The sequence below is a fragment of the Pteropus medius genome, unplaced genomic scaffold, assembly GCF_902729225.1.
Source record: "Pteropus medius unplaced genomic scaffold, Ma_sr-lr_union100, whole genome shotgun sequence".
Lineage (NCBI taxonomy): Eukaryota > Metazoa > Chordata > Mammalia > Chiroptera > Pteropodidae > Pteropus > Pteropus medius.
In genome coordinates, this window is record NW_024341893.1 from 522,096 (window position 1) to 542,614 (window position 20,519).

At 55.8% G+C, this 20,519-nt stretch overlaps 1 protein-coding gene across 4 annotated transcripts in view; it reads left to right on the plus strand.

Moving 5' to 3' along the window:
• AKT2 (AKT serine/threonine kinase 2) overlaps positions 1–19,244 on the plus strand; it is a 46,248-nt gene extending 27,004 nt beyond the window's left edge. For 2 of the 4 annotated variants that reach the window (XM_039853953.1, XM_039853944.1), the window contains exons 3-13: positions 192–303; positions 9,755–9,908; positions 10,326–10,457; positions 11,979–12,044; positions 13,420–13,488; positions 14,164–14,286; positions 15,216–15,344; positions 15,551–15,765; positions 16,250–16,337; positions 16,426–16,528; positions 17,606–19,244. In XM_039853953.1, coding sequence (XP_039709887.1) covers positions 203–303; positions 9,755–9,908; positions 10,326–10,457; positions 11,979–12,044; positions 13,420–13,488; positions 14,164–14,286; positions 15,216–15,344; positions 15,551–15,765; positions 16,250–16,337; positions 16,426–16,528; positions 17,606–17,685 — 1,260 coding nt within the window. In that variant the 5' untranslated portion in view covers positions 192–202 and the 3' untranslated portion in view covers positions 17,686–19,244. Of the gene's footprint in view, positions 1–191; positions 304–9,754; positions 9,909–10,325; positions 10,458–11,978; positions 12,045–13,419; positions 13,489–14,163; positions 14,287–15,215; positions 15,345–15,550; positions 15,766–16,249; positions 16,338–16,425; positions 16,529–16,996; positions 17,574–17,605 lie in introns of those variants that run through there. The other 2 variants (XM_039853964.1, XM_039853974.1) reach the window with 2 other exon arrangements.
• The last annotated feature ends 1,275 nt before the right edge of the window (positions 19,245–20,519 follow it).

The window sequence follows — 20,519 nt, forward strand, 5'->3', positions numbered from 1 at the left end:
GGTCCGTTCCCCATCCACACACACACACTGCATCTCTAGCCTTACGGGGGCAAGTCCAGGGCTGTCTCAGTCACTCACGTGTCCCCAACACCATCTGATGTGGGGCTGGCACATAGGAGGTGGCTCGGGGAATGTGAGCTGCAGGTAGAAGGGCTGTCCCCTCAACCTTCCCTCTGTCCTTTTGCTTGCAGAATGTCAGCTGATGAAGACGGAAAGACCACGGCCCAACACCTTTGTCATACGCTGCCTGCAGTGGACCACAGTCATCGAGAGGACCTTCCACGTGGACTCTCCAGATGAGAGGCGAGTCTGCACTCTGCGTGGCTGCACTGTGAGGGTGGCCAGGCCCAGTGAGGGCAAGGGGTGCACATGCGCAGACTCCCCTGGGCCCTGCCTGGCTGCTTCCTGTCTCAGCCCTCTGGTGTGGGGTCTCCCCAGCTGGAGCTGGGAGGAGCCGGGGTTCTCAGTGTGCAGACCCCACTACGGTTTGAGGACTGGAGGGTGCCTTGGAATCTCAGGCGGAGCTTGGTAGCAGCTCAGAGCAACTTCATGGATCGGTGGAGGGTCCGAGAGCTGTATTTGTAATGAGCATCTCTGTTGATTGTGAGGCAGATGGCCTAGGATTCACTGTCATAATCAGAAGGGCTGATACAGATTCTCCTAGTTCAAAACCTGAACAGTGTAAGCAGGCGTCTGGTGGGTGCTTCACTCGGGCTTTGCCCCACCTTCCACCCCCGAGGTGACCACTCCTCTCATGTGCCCTGCAAGGGCTGCTTTCTGCAGGGAAAGGCTCGTTCAAATCCAGACTTCTGCGCCCTACTCCCCTTGTGAGTTTTTTGTTCGTTTGTTTGTTTTTTTACACAAAAGATGTAGCATTGCACACAAACTATTTCGAACTTGCTTTCTTACTGTATGTATCTTGGGGAATCTTCCTGCTCTGATATGTAGAGTGCTGCTGCTGGTTTTTTTAAAACAGCCGCACATGAATATTCCCAGGTTTGTAGAGTGGTTCTTTGTGGCTGGTGACTGCGATCGTTTCCAGCATTTGGCTCGTTACGAACAGTGCTGCAGTGCTGGACCTGTGTTTGCCTCATTGACATAGATGCTGGTAAATCCGTAAGATGAATTCGTAGATGGAGGATTGCTGGGTTGGTTTCAGGGAATATGCATTTGTAATGTGGAGAAATGTTTTCTAGGCCATGTCTGAGTGTCCACACAGCTTTGTGTTTTCAAACATGTAGATTTTTACCAATCTGATCAGTGGGAAATGGCACCTCAGAGTGGCTTTTAATTGGCCTTTTATTTCCGGGTGAGTTCGAGAATCCTTTTATATGTTCAAAGGCCATGCTGGTTTCTGCTTCTGAACTATCTGTTCAGATCCTTTGTCTCTTTTTCTATTTGGTAGTCTTTTTCTTATTTATTTCTGAAAACTATAGATTAGGGAGCTTAGTCCTTTGGATGAGTGTCAAATATTTTCCCCCCACTTTGTCCCTTTGGGCCTCTCTTTGAGAAACATTCCTTTAGCTTATCTGTGGGGCAAGGATTCCGCTGACCACCTGGAGAACCCTAAAACGGTGCCGTGACAGGAATGTTTTATACTCGTAGTACCCGAGAGGGTGGCCATTAGTCACATGCACCTGCCGAGCGTTTGCACTGTTGTTAGTGCAGCTGAGGTATGGAATTCTTTTATTTTATTTAATGAAATTTAAACAGCTACATATGGCTAGTGGCTGCCGTGTTGGACAGTGCATTTCTAGAGCACATGCAAAACAGTGTCATAGGACGTGTTAGCACAGTCCGTACTGTAATTATTGTTGCATGCCTTCCCGGGGTTCAACATATGCTCGCCCCACCGAGGGGAACAGAATTGCTATCTTAGGCCAGCTGAAATGTTTGGTGCTCGGTTGAAAACTGGAGACCAAAACATAGACCGCCAGTCAGAGCGGATTTAGACCAGTAGGTGCATAGGATCGGGTATTGGATTGAGTTCTGATGTACAGGTAGGAGTTGGCCACAGAAGTAGGAAGGAGAAGGTGACTCCAGGAAAAGGGGACAGCATATAAGAGGCCCAAGGATGAGGCAGTCGTTATTCCAGGGACCACACAGGGTTTTGTGTCATCAAAGAATCAATGGCCAGGGGTTTTAGAACCGGGGCAGGGGGTTGCGTGTGGAGAACCTTGATGCTGGCGAGCTCAGCCGGGGCCTGGACTCCAGATGGAGATCCCCACGGAGCTTGGCAGACAGTGAATCAGTTCGGGTTTGTCACAGGGTTGCTAAAGATTCAAGGGGATGACAAACAGGAAGCCCTTGATTCACCAGTACCTGGCACACTGTGTGTAAGCCTGGAAGAGGAGTAGTGGGAGCCGGCAGAGGGTTTTAGTAGGCCAGAGGCCCACATGGGTTTCCATTTTAGTGAGATACCGTGCCCTTCAGTGTGGGGAAGAGTCCCTTTCCTAAACTGGAGGGGCTGGAGAGCCCCACCTTCCACCTTTTCTGGGCGCCTGCTGCTGCCGCTGGAGAGAAGTCTGCTGGGACTGCTCTGAGACCGACCCCAGGGCGGCGTGGGCCAGAGACCCAGCTCTGGGCTGTCTTCACTGCCCCTCACTGCCCTGGGCCACGGAGGCTCTCAAGCCCAGGGAAGGCGGGGTTGGGGTGGGAGGTTGGGGGCCAAGGGCGGATAGACCACACTGGTGACCGGTTCTTGCCTAGGTGCTGTAGCAGCCCACTCACTGGGCTTCCGGTAGCCTCTCTTACCTAACCCAATCGCCCTCCCGGACAGTAGGAGGATCCCTTGACCCTCCGCCCTGCCAGCCGGTTTCCGACGTGCATTTAGTGTAGTGAACGTCCAGGTTCCTGCACCTCCATTCGGCAGTTCAGCATTTCCTGCATTGTCCTCATCTGCTGTATTTTATGCTAGATCTTGAACTTCTGCTCATATTCATGATACTTAACCTCTATAATGCGTCGGCAGGCATCTCCTAAGAATGAGGACTTCCTCCTACAGAAATGTGGTGGTGGTATCACTTGAGGTGATTCTTTATAAGGTGTATTTACTAACATTCTCCCCATAGCCACGCCATACTTGAATTTCCCCAGTTGTCCTCAAGGTGTTGTTTTGCACACCAGCATTTACTCAAGGTACGTGTTGTCTCTTTGGCTCATTTTAATCTCGTCAGTCCTTTGTCTCCCTGTCCCCCATAACGCTGATTTTTTTGGATAAGCCAGGTTGTCTTGTAGAACATTCCACACTGTAGATGTGTCATGCTACTGCCTTTTGGCACAGTTTACTTTGTTCTTCTGTGCCTATATTTCCTGTAAATCTGAAATTAAGTCTGGAGCATGGTTTGCAAACTACTGTCCGGCTTCCTGTTTTGTAAATAAAGTTTTATTGAAACACAGCCACACCCATGGTTGCTTTTTCCCTATTATGGCAGAACTGAGTTGTTGTGACAGATACCTTATGACCTGCAAAATCTAAAATATTTACTGTTTGGCCCTTTACAGGAGAAGTTTGCAGACTTCTGGTTTTGGCAGATGTACTTAATAGCCCATTGTATTAGCACTTTTTAATGTAAACCTTATCACATAATTTCTCTACTTAGAACTCTGAGTGGCCTTTCAGTCCCACTTTGGAGTAAACTCCAAAATCTGCCATATTCCCCAAAGTCCCACGTGATCTGGCCTTCTCCTCAGAACCAGTTTGTACCACTAGTTCCCTTACTTGAGCCACACCAGTCGCCGTGCTGTTCCTTAAAACGTGCCAGATACACTTTCTACCTCAGGACCTTTGCACTCGCTATTCCCTTTGCTTAGAATCCTCTTCCCGCAGATGGCATTCCGGTTCTCTCCGTAACTTCACGAGGTCTCTGGTCAGATGCCACCTTGGAGTGTCCTGCTCCACCCCCATGACTCTGTTTGTTACCCTCGCCTTGCTTTATTTTTCTTTATAACACCTATCTTTCAGGTGTCGCATTTCTGTTTATTTTAGGTGTTCAGTAAATGTTTGTTGAATGAGTAAAAGAATAATTAAAATGAATTCTCCCTGTTTTAAGATCTTTACATATATTAACTCGTTTTACCCTCACAGCATTTCTCGGGGGTAGTTCCTCATCTGTCAAACAGGGATAGTGATAGTGAAACGAGGCACAGGGGGTCGTAGGATGAGAGAAAGACCTGAGGGGCCTGGGTTTTCCCCACCAGGCGGGGCTGGGCTTGGATCAGCCAGCAGCCCATCTGAGGGCGTCCGTGACCAGAGGGGGCCCTCAGATGCCCTCCTGCTGTAAATACCTTCTGGGTCAGAGGCGGGCCCTGGTTAGAGGGAAAGGTCCCTGCATCTGCCATCAGACTCGCAGTCAGCTGGTACCTGGCCTGTGTGCTGAGGGCGGCCCCGCCGCCTCTGGTTCACGGGCTTCCCTCTAGGTGTGTTCAGCCATGCTCGGTGGGTACCCCAGGCTGGGGCCCAGGCTCTGGAGTCAGACTGGCCGCGCCTCTCCGCGGGGCTCAGCTCCCGGGCTGTGTGCGGAACGAAGGCGGAATGCGGGAGCGCGGGTCGCGGCCGCCCCGTGCGTCCTGCCTGTTGGCACCTTTCCTCCCCTTCATCTGCTCTGCCACCAGCGCCTCCTGCCCTAGGACCGCACAGTCTCCTCACGCTTCCTCTCGCTTCCCCGTCCATACCCCACACAGCAGCTGCTGACTTCAATCAAATCGGACCCTGTCTCCCCTGCACAAACCCTGGGAGTGACTTCCCGCGATGTTAAGATGGAAATCCCTAACATAGTGGCACGTGGCATTGGGTGTGGTCTGGGCCTGGCCCATACACCCCCCCGCCCCCCCCGCCCCCGGCTCATCTCCTCTGTTCCCCTCTCTGCCGGATCCAGCCATGTTGTACCCCTGAGCCCTCTGCAGGCACCCCAGGCTCCCTCCTGTTTGGACCTGCGCTGTGCTGTTCAGCTGCCTGGTCCCTCTCCCTCCCGGCACTCTTCATGGCTGTCGCCTTCCCTCCATCTCATCTCACTGCCTGTTTCCGGCACTGGGGTGGTTTGTGTTCCAGGGGCATCTTTCAGGTCCTGGCTTACACTCCACTCCCTGGAGAGTCCTTCCCCACCACCCTCTGGGCAGGGGCTTCTCTGTCCAGTCGCTGCACTCGTCTTCTCTGTCAGGCCGGGTGCTCCATGGGGCTGTTTTCCTGCTGCAGCCTCGATGCGCAGAGCAGGGCAGGGCCGATGCCGTGCTCGGAAGGCACGCGGGGCGCGCTGCTGGCCGGGTGGCCGGGCGGCCGGGCGAATTCTCACAGCCTCCCTTGGAGGTACTCGCCCTGTGCCAGGCACTGCCCCGAGTGCTCTGTGTCTGGTGTTGCGTTTCACCCTGACATCACCCCGTGGTCGCTGCTCCACGTGTCAGCCAGCTGTGGCACAGGAACGTTAAACCACCTCCCCAATGTTGCCTCCAGCAGGGGCAGAGTTAAGATTCACGCCAGGCCAGTCTGTGCTCTTGGCTACCCAGCGCACTGGGGCGCAGACGCTGGGGAAGTGCAGCTGCTCAGGGCCCCCGTGGCCAGTTTGCAGCAGAGCTGAGCTCCAGGCCCTGCCTCCCAGCTCCTGAGCCTGTGCTGTACTTGGCCTCGTGCTGCTTGCGGGGGCGTGGTACCCCCCAAATGTGTCTTCCCTGGTGCCAGAGCCCAAGTGAGGAATAGGAAGGCTCCTGCTGGGAGAAGTGCTTTGGGGACAGTAGGGACACCTGGGTCCCTAGGCCTCTGCTGGCTGTGTAACTGGGCAGACATCAGCCTCTCTTGTCTCAGTTTATAGGAGGAGGTGGCTGACAGTACCTACTTTGTAGAGTTGTCAGAGAACTTGAGGGGTTACCTCACGTGAAGCATCTGGCCATCTTACGTGAGGTAAATTGTTGTCTTCGAAATTTTAAAATGCCTTCGCAGGTAAGAGCAGGGGTTTAAAAAACAGAGTGCACCCTCGTGAGTGGAGGCATTTGTGTTGTGGTCTGTCGAGGGGAGTCCCTCTCGGACGGGGGCCCTGGACAGAACTCTCAAAGGGCGGCTTTTCCTTGCTCTGCTCCCGGCTCCGTGGCGTGCTGGTCCTCACTCCCTGCGCCTTCCTGGGAGAGCGCCTGCTTGATCCTCCTGGACCTCATGCTCAGGGACCGCTGTGTGCTCCTCCGTGTGCCTCAGTTTCCACATTAGAGGCACACCCGCTCCCCATCCTGTGCTCCTGAGGGAAATGGAGTGAGATGGTGTCTGGAGCTGGTGTTTTTCTCCTGTTTTTTTGGAGGAAGAGGTTGGGTTCCCTGGGGGCTCTCCCTTGGGGGGCAGAAGGAATGTCCACTCTGGGCAGGGGCTCCCCTCTGCCCCACACACTATGTTGCAAACCCTCAAGGAGCATCTTGGACCGAGGCCCTTGCTTTTTCTCTGAATTCTGAGTGCTGCAACCTTGTAACCTCGGTCCAGTTGGAACAGGATGGGGGCTTGTGAGGCGTTGGGAGAGCCCCATTTACCCTCAACCAGACTTCTGCATCCCCTCAGACTCCCTGCGGGGCTGGGCACCTGAATCGGGGTGGGCGGGGTAAGCCTAGGCCCTGCTCGGTGTCTTTTCCAGCTTCTAAAAGTTGAGCGCTCTCTCTGCGTGTGGTGCTTTGCACACAGCAGCTCTCCAGTGTCTTAGTGTCCCCAGTCGACTGAAGAGTGGGATGGACTGGGAGGGGCGAGCTTGCCAAGGTGGTGGAGTTGCCACTTGGGCCCCAGCCAGTGTGGCACTGGAGCCTGTGTTCCTTTTCAGCAGCCCTGCGGCCCAGAGAGGCCACTCCAGGTCCTGTGGTGTGGGGCACCGTCATTTATTCAGGCCAGTGTTGATGCACTGTCTGTGTTCTCCCTTATAAACAAAGACGAGAGCATACTATGCATCTTGGTCTGCAACTTGATTTTTTCATGTGACAGTTCCTTTTTTTTTTTTTTAAATATATTCAGTGTGTCTCTTAGGAGATTGGTGATTTTTTAAAAGAAAATTCATGGTCTCACACCCAGTCAGCATTTTGATATTTCTAAGAGGACAGTTACGATCTAATAAAGCAAATCATGGGATGTGCCCCCACCCACATTTTTTGAAAAACAGGAATATTAATGTAGGCATAGGGATTTATATTGCAGTTGGTTCCAAAGAGGCACAGGGTAAAACAAGTTGAGAAATGGCCTGCCTGAGGCATTGGGTCAGGGAGGGAAGAGGCCAGTTCCACTCTGCCTGGTTGTGCACTGGGCCTCAGTGTACCAGGCCTGGGGCCATGTGGACTCCAGCTGCCTCCCCCTCCCCCAGATACCTCTCAAGTACCTGCCTGTGTGCTGGGCCCACTGTGTATGAACAGACAAAAATCCCTGTCCTCGTGGGCCTGACGTACATGGGTTACGGGTCCCCCAGACTCTGTTTGGCCTAGGGAGGGCCATTGTGCCAGCACTTGACGTTTGTGCTTGCAGTGTTCATGCGTCTGTCTGAGGAAGCACGCTCTTGTGCACGTGAGGCCACTTTGAGAGGTGGGGCTTCTGTGTGTGAACTGGGGCCTTGGAGCTTGGTTGCTGCCTGGCTCAGCAAACCTTGGAGCTAAGCAAGGATGGCCCTGCCCCCAGGCCCAGAATATCCAAGGCCCTGTGGTTCCAGATACCAGGCTTGGAGTAACCACCATGTTTCCTTGAATTTTTTTTTTTAATTAATTAATTAATTAATTTTAGGTGAGGCAATCTTTGGTTGACCTCACAGATTGCAAGGACTTTGTCAGCTTATTTTTTACGCCTACAGCACCTGATCGTTCTAGGTGGTCTCCCATCCAAGTACTAACCAGGCCCGACCCTGCTTAGCTTCGAGATCAGACAGGATCGGGCTTGTTCAGGGGAATTTTGTGTTTTAACCCGTGCCTCAGTTTCCCCATCTGTAATGCAGGGGAGGGATGAGTGCCCTGTGCGTGTTTGTTACCAGAGGATGGTGGAATGAGACTGCCCTTCGCCCCTGAGTCCAGTTCCCCTGTGTCAGGAGCATCCTTCCAGAGGCGCTCGTGCTTACATGAGCGCGTGCGCGTGCGCGTAGATTCCCTTTGTTCCTGACTTCGGTGGCATGACGACTGTGCTGTTCTGTACCTGCCCTTTCTCACTTCGTACACCTCAGATCATTCTGTGTCCACACATAGCTGCCTCATTCTTTCTCTCGGCAGCATAATGTCTCCTCTCCACCCCAGACTGCCCTTTGAGCTCAGTACTGTTGCTGTCGGTCTAGGATGCCGTCACCTGAAGACACACCACAGTCTTACATAACACCAAGAAAAAGCAGTATCCCATGCATCATGGGGCCGATGGATCACAGAAGCACGGTTGACCCTTGAACAACACGGGTTTGAACTGCGCGAGTCCACTTACACCTGGATTTTTCTCAATACTGTAAATGTATTTTCCCTTCCTTAGGATTTTCTTAAAAACATTTTCTTTTCTTTGGTTTACTTTATTATAAGAATACAGTAGTCTATGATACGTATAGCATACAAAGTATGTATTAATCAGCAGTTTACGTTATCGGTAAGGCTTCCGATCATTAGGCAATTAGTAGTTAAGTTTTGGGGGAGTCTAAGTTATATGCAGATTGTCAGCTGTGGGGGCGGGGGAGTTGGCAGCCAGTGCTAGTGCTCTTTGGTACATGCAGAAGTGGAGACTCGAGGGCGGTCCAGCCTCAGCTTTGGCCTGGCCACTTGCTCCCTGCGTGATCCCAGTGCCTCAGGAGTGCAGAGTTGTAGCACCTGCTGCCCGGGGCCCGTGGCGATTCTGGAAGATGCAGCGCTCTCTGGAGCTTCTTTAAATCACTGTGATTTGGGAGGTGGCCTGCTGTGCTCTGAATTTTCTCACTCCTAGAGAATGTTTTATTTTTCCCACTGTTTATGTGGCTATTTTATAGACATAAGCAAAATCTCTAGAGGGTTCAACAGATATTGGGTTGAACCACTTAAAAAATTGTGTGGTGGGTCAGAAATGGGAGGTATGGACAATTTAATGTCATTCAGCCTTCTACATCTATATGTATTTTTGGTTTCTGGTCACTTTTACTTCTGTCTCTCTCCAAACAGAACAGCTTATAAGTATCGGAAGCAGCCTCTTCCCCATGAGTTCTAAATCATGGCTGTGACAGAACTAGCGTATTGTTCTTAAAGCAGGCTCCCTTCTCCTGGGACCTGTGTCCCTGTCCGCCACCTTTCCTTCGCTGGCCCTGTCCTACGAGAACCCCTGGTCCTGACCTCAGAGCCATGTCAGCAACTCTTGCCTTGTAAGATTTTCCGCTTCTCTGGCTAACGAATGCTTCCTTTTACTCTTGGTTTTCTTTTACGAAACATTGGGAGCTTGAGCTGGAGGAATTCAGAGCACTGTCTCTTTCTCACGCAAGGCTCAGGGTGGGGGCTCATTTTCGAGGGGCTGAGAACAAAGGTGGTCACCCCTCTCTGACCATTTAATTGCTGTCTGACTTCAAGTGGCCCTCAGGCCGGGCCACTTCTGGGACATAGATGGTCCCTGTCCTTATTCCACTCTTGCCCTCTCTCACTCAGAGAGTCTGTAAAGTTTCAGTCTGGTCCCATCAGCTCTCCCCAGCTGAGACAGATCTTGCCAAAATGCCCAAAGGTGTTTGGTCATTTGCTTGTCCATTGGAGGGGTGGGGCTGAGCCCTTCCTGCCCCGAGGCCCAGGCTGCCTGGGACTCATGGCTCCCTTGCTGTGTCTCACACAGGGAGGAATGGATGCAGGCCATCCAGATGGTGGCCAACAGCCTCAAGCAGCGGGGCCCGGGTGAAGACCCCATGGACTACAAGTGTGGCTCCCCTAGTGACTCTTCAGCGGCCGAGGAGATGGAAGTGGCAGTTAGCAAGGCACGGGCCAAGGTGGTAAGTGCTTGGGGTGACAAGTGGCCAGGGGGTAGAGGTTGCTAGTTTGTGAGCACCCTTCCCCGCTCCGGGCCTTGGTCTCCACAGAGTGTGCAGGGGCCCAGCCCGGCCCATGACTGCCCCGTAGGATGGGCGACGCCAGGGTGCAGATGCCCCAGGGCTGCCCTGTGTCCACGGCGTGAGGGACAGCCTCACCCCCAAAGGTTGCCAAGACCTTGCCAGCCCCGCATCGGCGCCCTCCCAGGGCCCGTGCCTGGGAGGGCCGCTTGGTGGGGAGCCGCCCGGAGCCTGCCTTCCTGCCCTGCCCGAGCGTTCTGGCAGCAGAGTCCTTTGATTTTCCTTTTTCTTTGTGAAAATTTTCTCCCACGGGCTACATGCCAAGTGCTGCCGGCCCTACTTTCTCTCTGTCCCTGGCAGACCATGAATGACTTCGACTATCTCAAGCTCCTTGGCAAGGGCACCTTTGGCAAAGTCATTCTGGTGCGAGAGAAGGCCAGCGGCCGCTACTACGCCATGAAGATCCTGCGGAAGGAGGTCATCATCGCCAAGGTGGGGGCTCCCGGGCCGCCTGGTCGCCGCTGGGGGCGGGCGCTGCGCACAGGGCCAGGACACTTACCCGTGTCTTCTGCTGCCAACATCTCGTTTCCACACCAAACCCATCCCCTGGGCTCAGTCCTGTAAGGCACCGGTCAGAGAAGGCGCGCCCGAGGCCCGGAGAGAGCCGGCCTGCCTGCTGCACCCCACCCCTCCCTCCAGGTGCCCAGGGAGGGCGGAGGAGAGAGTCCGACTGGGGCCTCCCCGAGTCAGAGCCTGAAAGGTGGCTCCAGGGTCGGGGCTTGGGGCAGGGTGTCTCAGTAGGAGGCTGGGCCAGGAATGGAATTCTATTCTCTTCTTCTCTTAAAGTTTTAAAATGGAAAATTCCTAACATACATAAAATTTTTCAAAGAAAAATAAATATAAGGGACTCCCATGTAGCCATCACCCAGCTTCACCCGTTAACATTTGGCCAGTCTCAGTATCCTGTTTCATCAGCTCTGCCTTCCGCCTTTTTGTTCTGGAATACTGTCAGGCGTGTTTTAGATAGCATATAAGCTACCCACACATACTCAGACACGATCTTTAACAAGCGAAGATTTTAAAGACTGTAATCGTGGCACTGTGATCATATCCAACAAAATGAACAACCCCGATGTCACTGGTCCAGAGCAGGGTTTCTCAGACTCAGTGCTGTTGACAGTTTGGGCCACACTGTTCTGTGTCATGGTCTGTCCTGTGCACTATAGGATGTGTAGCAGTGTCCTTGGCCTCAACCCGCTAAAGCCAGTAGCACCCTTCCCCTTCCCTTGAGTTGTGACAATCAAAAATGCCATTATTACCGAATGTCTCCTGGGGACAGACTGGACCTGGAGGAGAGCCAGTGTCCGGGTCTGCAGGTGGTTCCAGATTGTTTGGTGCTCTCCGGGTGATTGCTGTGCCTGACACCAGAGCTGAGCCCCTGTTGGTGTCGGGAGGGCCTGTGACGCTGCTGCTGGGCCCACCCTCGAGTTTCCAGTGGGTCCAGGAAAGGGCCCGAGAACTTGCATTTCTCCCAAGTTCTCAGGCGTGGCCGATGCTGCCAGCATGGGGCCCACACACTCAGAACCACTGCCCCACAGCCTAGAGCCCCGATGCTAGGTCTAGGTCCCTCTTCCAGCAAGAGCATTGCTGGGTGGCGACTCCCAGGGCCTGTGGCATCACCTCAGGGCTCTTGTGATGTCTGCTCGTCCCCCCTTAGGGATGTTAAAATTGGCCGGTGGGTTCGGGAGGTGACAGCCCGATTCCTTCATCATAAAGTCCCCATCACCGTCTCACCTTGTGGTTTTGAGAGTGAGCACGCAGTGTCTTCGCTTGGGTCCGTTACTTCGTTAGGGGTCGTGGAGGGTAGCGTGCCACGCCTGCCGTTTGCCCTCTGCACTTCGGCGAGGAGTGGCACGGCTCTTCACTGGGACATCGCCCCTCACCCCTCAGGTTGCAGGGCGGTGGGCAGGCATGGTGTTGCCCACCAGCTCCTCACCCAGCCTCTGTCTACAGGATGAAGTCGCCCACACGGTCACCGAGAGCCGAGTCCTCCAGAATACCAGACACCCATTCCTCACTGTGAGTGGTACTCCCCTCACGCCTGTGTGCTGTGCAGGGGGCTGCCAGGCCAGCACCTTCAGGCAGAGCTTACAGTGAGCCCAACCCTGTCTCTATGAAGCACAGACCAGTGTCGGCCAGGCGCCTGGGGCCAGGTGTTCCTGGGCTCCCCAGGTGGCCTGAACCAAGACCCTTGGAGTGGCAGCTTCTTCACAGACAGTAGATTCGTGTCTGCGCCTCAGCTGACTGATGAAGTCACATTGCAGGATGGCCCCAAGAGCATGGCTACTGTCTTTATGAGTTTGAGGCACTTAGCCCAGCTGGTTGAAGTGGGAGCATTATTTGTTTTTGTTTTAAAATGTACTCCTAGAAGCAGATGTATATCATCATGCTGCCTGTCACTCTATAGGCTGAGCAGACACCTCTTTGGGCCGTAGTCTCCAGCAAGGCCAGCAGCCATCAGTTAAATGGACTGGCCGAGGATGTCTTGTGGGTTGTTTCTGTAGCTCAGTTGCTATCCAGGTGTCCTGTTAAGCCATGGCCCTTGTTCAGATGGAATCTGACGAAGTACTTCCATGTAGAAGACAGAGAACAATAGAGTGGTTGTGAGCAGAGGGGTCACCCAAGGGTCCTCTGAGGAACCTTATATAAGGCTCTGTAGGCACAGTTTGAGAACTATTCTTTGTTGGCAGATCACTTACCCATCCCGTCTCTGGGGTCAGCTCCGGATCTACCTTCAGCTCCCAGCCAGCAAACCTAGGTATTGTGTGTGTGGTGTGTGTGTGTGGTGAGATTGTGTGTGTGTGTGGGGTGGTGTGTGTGTGGTGGGTATTGTGTGTATGGGGTGTATGGTGTGTGGTGTGTGTGGTGTATGGTGTGTGGTGTGTGAAGAAAAAAAAAAACGTGTGTGGTGCGCAGGCGTGTGGCCGTGGTGTGTGGTGGCGTGTGAATTGGCAAGTGGTGTGTGGTATGTGGTGTGTGTGGTGTGGAGTATGGTGTGAGTGCGTGTGTGAGTGCATGAAGCGTGGCAGCCAGGTAGTGCAGTGGCGCAGGTGTGTGAGTGTGGTGTGTATGTGTGTGGTGGTGTGGGAAGTGGGGAGTGTGCATGCATGAGTTTAACACATTTGACTAACATAGGAAGGGTAAGGAGGTATGGAACAGCTCTAGTTGCTCAGAATGCAGTCTTCCCCCCTGGCCCTGCCTCTCGGAGGCTTCGTGAAGGCAGAGGACAGGATTGCTCAGCACAGTAACTCCTGGCCTTCAGAGCTGCGAGCTCATTCACATACCCCGAAAGGCGAACTGCAGTTTGAACCCCAGCTGCCTGACTCCCATGGCGGGCCAAGGTGGCCGTGTCCAGCAGAGTCGGCAGCGCCCTGGCTCCCTCTCTTCCCCACAGGCGCTGAAGTACGCCTTCCAGACCCACGACCGCCTGTGCTTTGTGATGGAGTACGCCAACGGCGGCGAGGTGAGCCGCCCCCGCTTTCTGTGTGTCTCCTTCCCGAGGGTGAGTGTGGCGGCCAGACGGAGGGGGCGGAGGGAGCCTCCCGGCTGTCCGCACCTTCCACCCTCCCGCACCTCGAGGCAGGTGTCGTCTTCCCATTTGCAGGTGGGGCAACGGGCTCAGAGGGGTCAAGGGCCTTGTCCAGGTTCACACAGCTAGTGGGTTGGTGGGCAGGGTACAGACTGAGGCACAGGGAGGTGTGGAGAGGGGACATCCCTGCAAAGAGCGCGTGCCAGTCCTCTGCTCTCCGAGCCCTGACGAGTCACTCGCTGTCACCTGATCCGGTCCCTCACACCTTTCTCTCTCGTGCAGATGGCAGATGTAGCTCGCTGGCTCACGATTGTGGGTTTCAGCCCATTTGGTCTCACAGCTGGTGGCACTTGCTCGTGACTTGTGTTCCTCTGCTTTCTCGCTGTCACGTTCTCATTCACCGTCCCTTCATGTCATCTCCCCTTGCTTTCCCCTTGGTGCCTGCTGTCAGCCCTTTACTCTTCATCCCTTGCTCATTTTTTTTCTCACGGGAACTCTCATCGCCCCTCACTTGGTCCTTCTCGCTGTCACTTGCCGGTTGATGGAGCAGGTGTCACCAGGTCACTGGGAAGGGTCCCATCATTCCTCCCCCGCCCCCTCCTTTGGCAGCTGTTCTTCCACCTGTCCCGGGAGCGCGTCTTCACGGAGGAGCGGGCCCGCTTCTACGGCGCAGAGATCGTCTCGGCCCTGGAGTACCTGCACTCGCGGGACGTGGTTTACCGTGACATCAAGGTAGCACGCGGTCGCCTCCTGGCGAGGGCCCTTCTGAGCCTCTTACGAGCAGACAGACGCTCCTGTGCAGCCGGAGGGTGTACATTGGTACCAGCACTTTAGAAGATGCTCTGGCAGAATCCACCACCATGAACATAGGGGTGCCCTGTGAGCCAGCCATTGTGCCCTAGCCATGTGCACATCAGGACTGACATGCTCTTAGCACTTTCCACACTAACCCCAGACTGGAAGCAGCCCGGCTGCCCGCTGCTCAGAAAGGATCAAGTCATGCGCTGTGTTCGCACTCTGGGGTTTGCATAGTTTTCAGAGAGAACAAAGTCCACGGACATAGCTCACGGGCTGAGGTCGACAGGGAAAGCCAGGATACAGCACGAATCTGTCGATTATAGGTGTACGCGTAGGTGGGAGAAGCTGCAAGGAAGAGCAGGGAGGAAGGTGGTTTCTCTGTCAGGCAGGGGGTGGATCTTCGCACGGAGCGGGTGCGTGGGTCCGAGGGGCTGGTGATGTTCTCTCCTCACCCAAGGGAGGTCATACAGAAGCCAGTTAAATTGCCCATTTGTATGAAGTTTAGTAAAAAATAGAAAAAGATGGTGTCCCTCACATTCAGAGTTGGACAACTGCAGCTCAGTGGGGGAGATGGCTTGGGCAGGGCCTGGCTCCACCTCTCTCTGCCCTGCTTCTCTCCGGCTTCTCTGGAGGGCAGCCGGGCGCCGGGGGGCTGTTGGCGGCTGGCCTCCCTCTGAGTCGCAGAAGGTGAGGGCTTAACCCTGTGCCGGGGGTATGCCCCATGGCCCAGCCTGGAGCCTCTGGTGTGACAGCTGCCACCCCAGGCCACAGCCCCCTCCAGGGCAGGTCTGGGCATCTGGGGTCTCGGGGCTGGCAGGAAGCCCGGGCAGGACATGTTCCTGATGCACTGACTTTTCCTACAGCTGGAAAACCTCATGCTGGACAAAGATGGCCACATCAAGATCACTGACTTTGGTCTGTGCAAAGAGGGCATCAGTGACGGGGCCACCATGAAAACCTTCTGCGGGACCCCGGAATACCTGGCACCTGAGGTGCTTGGGGCTGGAGGTCCCAGGGGCTTGTGAGGCCAAGGGAGGTGGGGCCCTGGGACCGTGCATTTCCCCTGCCCAGATGCTCTGATTCCTTTGGTCACCCTCCTCAGCTCCAGGTGGGGCCTAGTTCCCGCTTGTCCCTGGGCCCCTGTCGGCTCCTGGGCCCCAGAGTGTGGGCCTGGCCCCTCACGGCCCCTCCCTGCCAGGTGCTGGAGGACAACGACTACGGCCGGGCAGTGGACTGGTGGGGGCTGGGCGTGGTCATGTACGAGATGCTTTGCGGCCGCCTGCCCTTCTACAACCAGGACCACGAGCGCCTGTTCGAGCTCATCCTCATGGAGGAGATCCGCTTCCCGCGCACGCTCGGCCCCGAGGCCAAGGCCCTGCTTGCTGGGCTGCTCAAGAAGGACCCGAAGCAGAGGTGAGGGCCAGAGTCTGCCCTGCCCAGCCCAGCGCCACTTGCTGCCACTGTCCCCTCGGCCTGGAGGGGCAGTGTCCACAGGCACATTCGCTCATGCTTGTGTGGCGTGTGTTGTCCCCACACTACCGCTGATAACAGCCCCTGTAGCTGGCCCTTGAGGGACACTCCCGTAGGGCCAGGCCTGGTCTTACCCTCTGCCTACGCTGCTTGTTTTATGGGGACACTGTGGAGCAGAGCAGCCCTGTGCCTGGCCTAGGGTCATATGTGGCAGAGCCAGGACGTGAGGTGGCCTCTCAGCTCGCATTCCGGACCAGGGCCAGGCCGCTGTCTCCTACTCTGCCCCTGGGCACGGGAGCGCTCTCCCGCTTCGCTCTCCTCCTCTGTGAAGTGGCCAGGACAGAGCCATTAAAGACCTGCACTGAAAGCCTGTCCCCCAAAACCCGGCGGTCTCGGGAGGCGGGTGCTCATGGCCATCTCTGCCCAGGCTTGGCGGGGGGCCCAGTGATGCCAAGGAGGTGATGGAGCACAGGTTCTTTCTCAGCATCAACTGGCAGGACGTGGTTCAGAAGAAGGTGAGCATCACCGCCTGCCGCCCGTGGGGGACCTTGGCCGGGGCCTCCCATCCTCCGGGTCCTGAGCCTGGGCTCTTCCTCTCTGCAGCTCCTGCCACCCTTCAAACCTCAGGTCACGTCTGAGGTTGACACAAGGTACTTCGATGACGAGTTCACCGCCCAGTCCATCACAATCACACCCCCGGACCGCTGTGAGTGTCTGAGGCCCCGAACCCACTGGGCTTGGCCAGGGGTTGGTGTATGTGTGTTGGGGTCGTGATTCTGCTCCTGACCCAGTTCTCTAGGAGGAAGCTCACGGGGCTTTTGCTGTTGGGTCGCCTGCAAAAGTTAGGGTCACCAAGAGCCATTGGCTATATCACATTCCAGAGGTCGGGACAGAGGTCAGGGCAGGTGACCCTTGAGAAACTGTCAGTGCTGAGATGGCAGCTCCACAGTCATCTTTCCAAGTTGCCCAGGTCTTTGGGGCTGGATTGGTTCATTGACCCTGCAGCTGTTTTGAGTTCTTACTCAGCTGCCAAGTGCTGGGCTCTGCTGGAGACGCAGCAGTGATGGAGAGCTCCCTCAGGGAGCTCCCAGTCCAGGTGGGTGACAGGGCTAGCGTGTAGGGGCACAGAGACTGGGGAAACCCAGAGCAGATGCCTGACTCAGCCTGTGGTCAGATAGGACTTCCTGGCGGAGGAGACATGGCAGCTGAGACACATTCCTGGGAGAAGGAATGGCATATGGGATGCCCAGAAATGCGAGCATTGCAGAGGTCAGAGTAGGTGGAGGGAAGGGGAGAGGGCTTGGGGGCCAGAGCAGTAGGATCTTGGGGACCACTGGGAGGAGTGGGCACTTGCGTGTGGAGCCATAGAAGAGTTTTGTGTAGAGGAGGGGGCAGGTTGCATGAGAACTTTAGAAGGACCTTCGGCTGCATGTGGTTGGAGGATTGTTGGGGACAGAGTGGTGACCAGGTCAGGGGCTGGTCTGTAGAGATCTGGGTGGGCTGCAGTGGACCACCCTGGTGAACCGAGATGTGGGTGGGGAGGAGAGGCTGGTTGGCACTCAGGAGACTGAGTGAACAGCTCTGGGGGCGGGGCTCCGGCCTGGGGGCCTCTGTCAGGGAGGAAGTCTCATGGATGCCTCACCAGCTGGGGGTTCATACTGTGGTCTGCCTGCAGTCCTTGCTGGGGCTGGTCCCCCTCTGCCCCCAACCCCGGGAATCCAAGCGGGGTGCTCGGCCCTCTGCAGGCCGATTCTCCCCAATCCACCTCCACTGACCCCCGCAGATGACAGCCTGGGCTCGCTCGACATGGACCAGCGGACCCACTTCCCCCAGTTCTCCTACTCGGCCAGCATCCGCGAGTGAGCAGTGCTGCCTGCCCGCCGCTGACGCCGCCATAGGACACACGCACGGCTGCCATCACCGCCGGGGCTTTGTCCTTTTTTTTTTTTTTTTTTAACTTTTGCCTTTTTCGTTTGCATCTCCATCCGTCACCCCCTCACCCCCATTTCCAGTTTTTTCTTCAGCCCTCTGCCAGACTCCCCTCAGCGGACCCAGCAGCCCTGCCTTCAGGATCCGTCCTGTCCTCATCTCTGTGCCCGGACCAGGACTAGGGAGACTCCGCCACCTGCCCCAGGACCCGGCTTGTGGGTGGCTGGGGGATTCCGTTTTTAATCAGCACAAGCCCCAGTGAAGGGCGAAGGTGGAGTGGGGGACCTGCCTGGATTTCTGGCCGGGCGCCCACAGGCAGCCTGCCTCTGCGCTGCTGCCGCCCTCGGAGGCTGCCTTCTGCTGGGCCACCTGGTGGACGGGACAGCATCGTGGGGCTGCCTTCCAAGCTGGCCGTTAGGCTCCAAGTGGCCTGGAGAGGGGGTTGCCAAGCCGCCTCCCCCCATGGGGGCAGAAAAGCAATAATGTCTAGGGACAGGCACGGCCTTTGGGAGCTGCAGGAACAGAGGTCTAGGGCTTTCTCATGCGGCTGGGGCCCGGGAGGGGGGGGGCGCTGCCCCCTCCACGCCCCACGCTGCTCTCTGGCCCTGCGGACGAGGCAGGAGGAACATTTGGGGGTGGCCTCCCCCGCCCCCCAGCCCCGTGCCTTACCAGGGCTTCCTTCCAGCTGGCCTTACCTCCCGCTGGACCCGGGCCTGGCCCTGGCCCCTTGGAGGACGGGGGCCGGGATCGTCCCTTCTCTCTGCCTGGGGCGGAGCGGCAGCAGCCTCAGCTGTTACACATCTCGCACCGAGACAGTATTGGGCCCCATGGACTCGGGTCAAGGAGGGGATGGGGGTGGTGTCTCCAGTATGTACGGGGAGGGGGGGTGGGGCCTGTGAGAAGGGAGGCTCCAGGCCACCTCACCCCCTCCCCCTTTCTCATCCCCACATTTTGCAGCCTTAAAGTGAACGTGTCAGTGCTCTGGGCACTCATGAGTGTGCCTCGGACTGTGTGTAGGCGGCCCTGTGCATCTGGGACACAGATGCACACGGGGGGTGTGCGTGCGTGTGTGTTGGGTATGTGTGTGTGAGGGCAAGTGTGTCCCAGCCTCGAGTGTGGGTGCTGTGTGTGGGTTCGGCACCAGTCCCTGGCCCGAGCATTTCATCCCCAGGGAGGGGTGTTGGCCTAGCTGGGGAGCCACACCTGAGGGTCACTTGCTGCCCTGTCCCTCCCCCCCTTCCCACCAACATCTCCAGGTGTTTGGAAGGTAGTTTTTGTGGCTTCGATCTCCTCCCCCCCGCCCCACCACCTCCTGTACTAGATAGTTCACAGAGAGACATCTTGGGGTGGGGGGTTGCTTGGTGTGTGGGGGGTCTCTTCCTCTTTGTGTGCGTATGTCATTTATCTGACAATTCTCCCTCCTCCCCACTGGCCCTTCCCCATTCCTTGTATTTGTACGGTACAAGCAATAAAGACACGCGTTTCAGACTGGGGCCACCATCCTGGGCCTTTGCTTGCAGCTGGCCCCTGGCGCCAGCCGCCTCCTGCTCCCACTGCTCGGTCAGGTGGGCCCATCAAGCCCCGAGGGGGAAGCAGGTGGAGGGAGCATCTGGGGCGGGGGTGTCGTCGAGCTCAGGCGGAGAGGGAGAGGGAGAGGGCTGCTGGGGGTGGAAACTGCTGAGAAGTTTGGGAGGGCTCCCTGGGCCTGGGGTGGCTGTGTGGTGGACAGAGACCATCCCAGGCCTTCAGGCTGCTTAGGCAGAACGAGGTGGGGTGGAGGGCCTGGTGTGGGAGGGTTGGTGGCTCTGAACAAGGAAGGTGCGAGGTGTCACTCAAGGCGGGCAGTGAGCTGAGGGAGCACATTCACTTCCCATGGCCCTTAGGCCCTAGAGCGGCGTCACTAATACAAGTGGTGACTGTCAGCTGGGAGCACCTCAGGGTGGGTCACAGCCCTCACAACTCTGAGAGTCCCGTGACAGCTGTCCCCTTTAGCGTGGCATTCCCACGCTCGAATCACTTCCCCCGGATGCTGGGACCAGGGCTGCCCTGCTGGGCACAGGTGAATTCAATGTCCAGTTTTGCGAGAAGCGATTAGGGCTGCACACGTGGAGTCTGAGATCTTAGGTGAGGGGGACAGAAAAGCTGAACGCAGTTGATGGACATCTGCATCAGCACAGCCAAGAATTGGGCATTTTCTTTCCTAATTTCATATGGACTTTATTTAATGACACAAATGTGACCTCGTGGGCATAAGATAAACCATAGAGAGGCTTATAAAGAAAAGATTTTTACTCTCCTAGTCGCAGCCCCGAGGTGACCGTACTGGAGTCTTTCCCACGTCGCGTTGTCCCTGGCTCTGTGTCTGGTACTCGCTCTGCGAGCGCTCGTGCCACGTTCCACAGATGGGCTCCTGCCAGCAACCTGCTGCCTCCCTCCGTTGAATGTCTGTCCTTAGATGTAGTGGTACTTTTTATTTCTGTAGAACGTTCCCCAAAGAGTTTTAGGTGGAAGAGTTTTAATAATAAAATTTCACCTATTAGAAAAACTAAAATTTGTGAGTAATCTGTCCTGTTACGTGCATGTGGAAAATTCACATGTTTTGGTTGTGTGTGTGAATAACACAAGCAACACAAAGTATGTGGAAGAAAATAAAAATCAGCAGATCCCAGGCCTTGAGTGCTTATTCTAGTCCTCAGGTTACCTCTGTGCTTATTCTAGTACTCAGGTTACCTCTGAGGTGGCATTGTAAAAAGGCTGGTCTCTTCTTT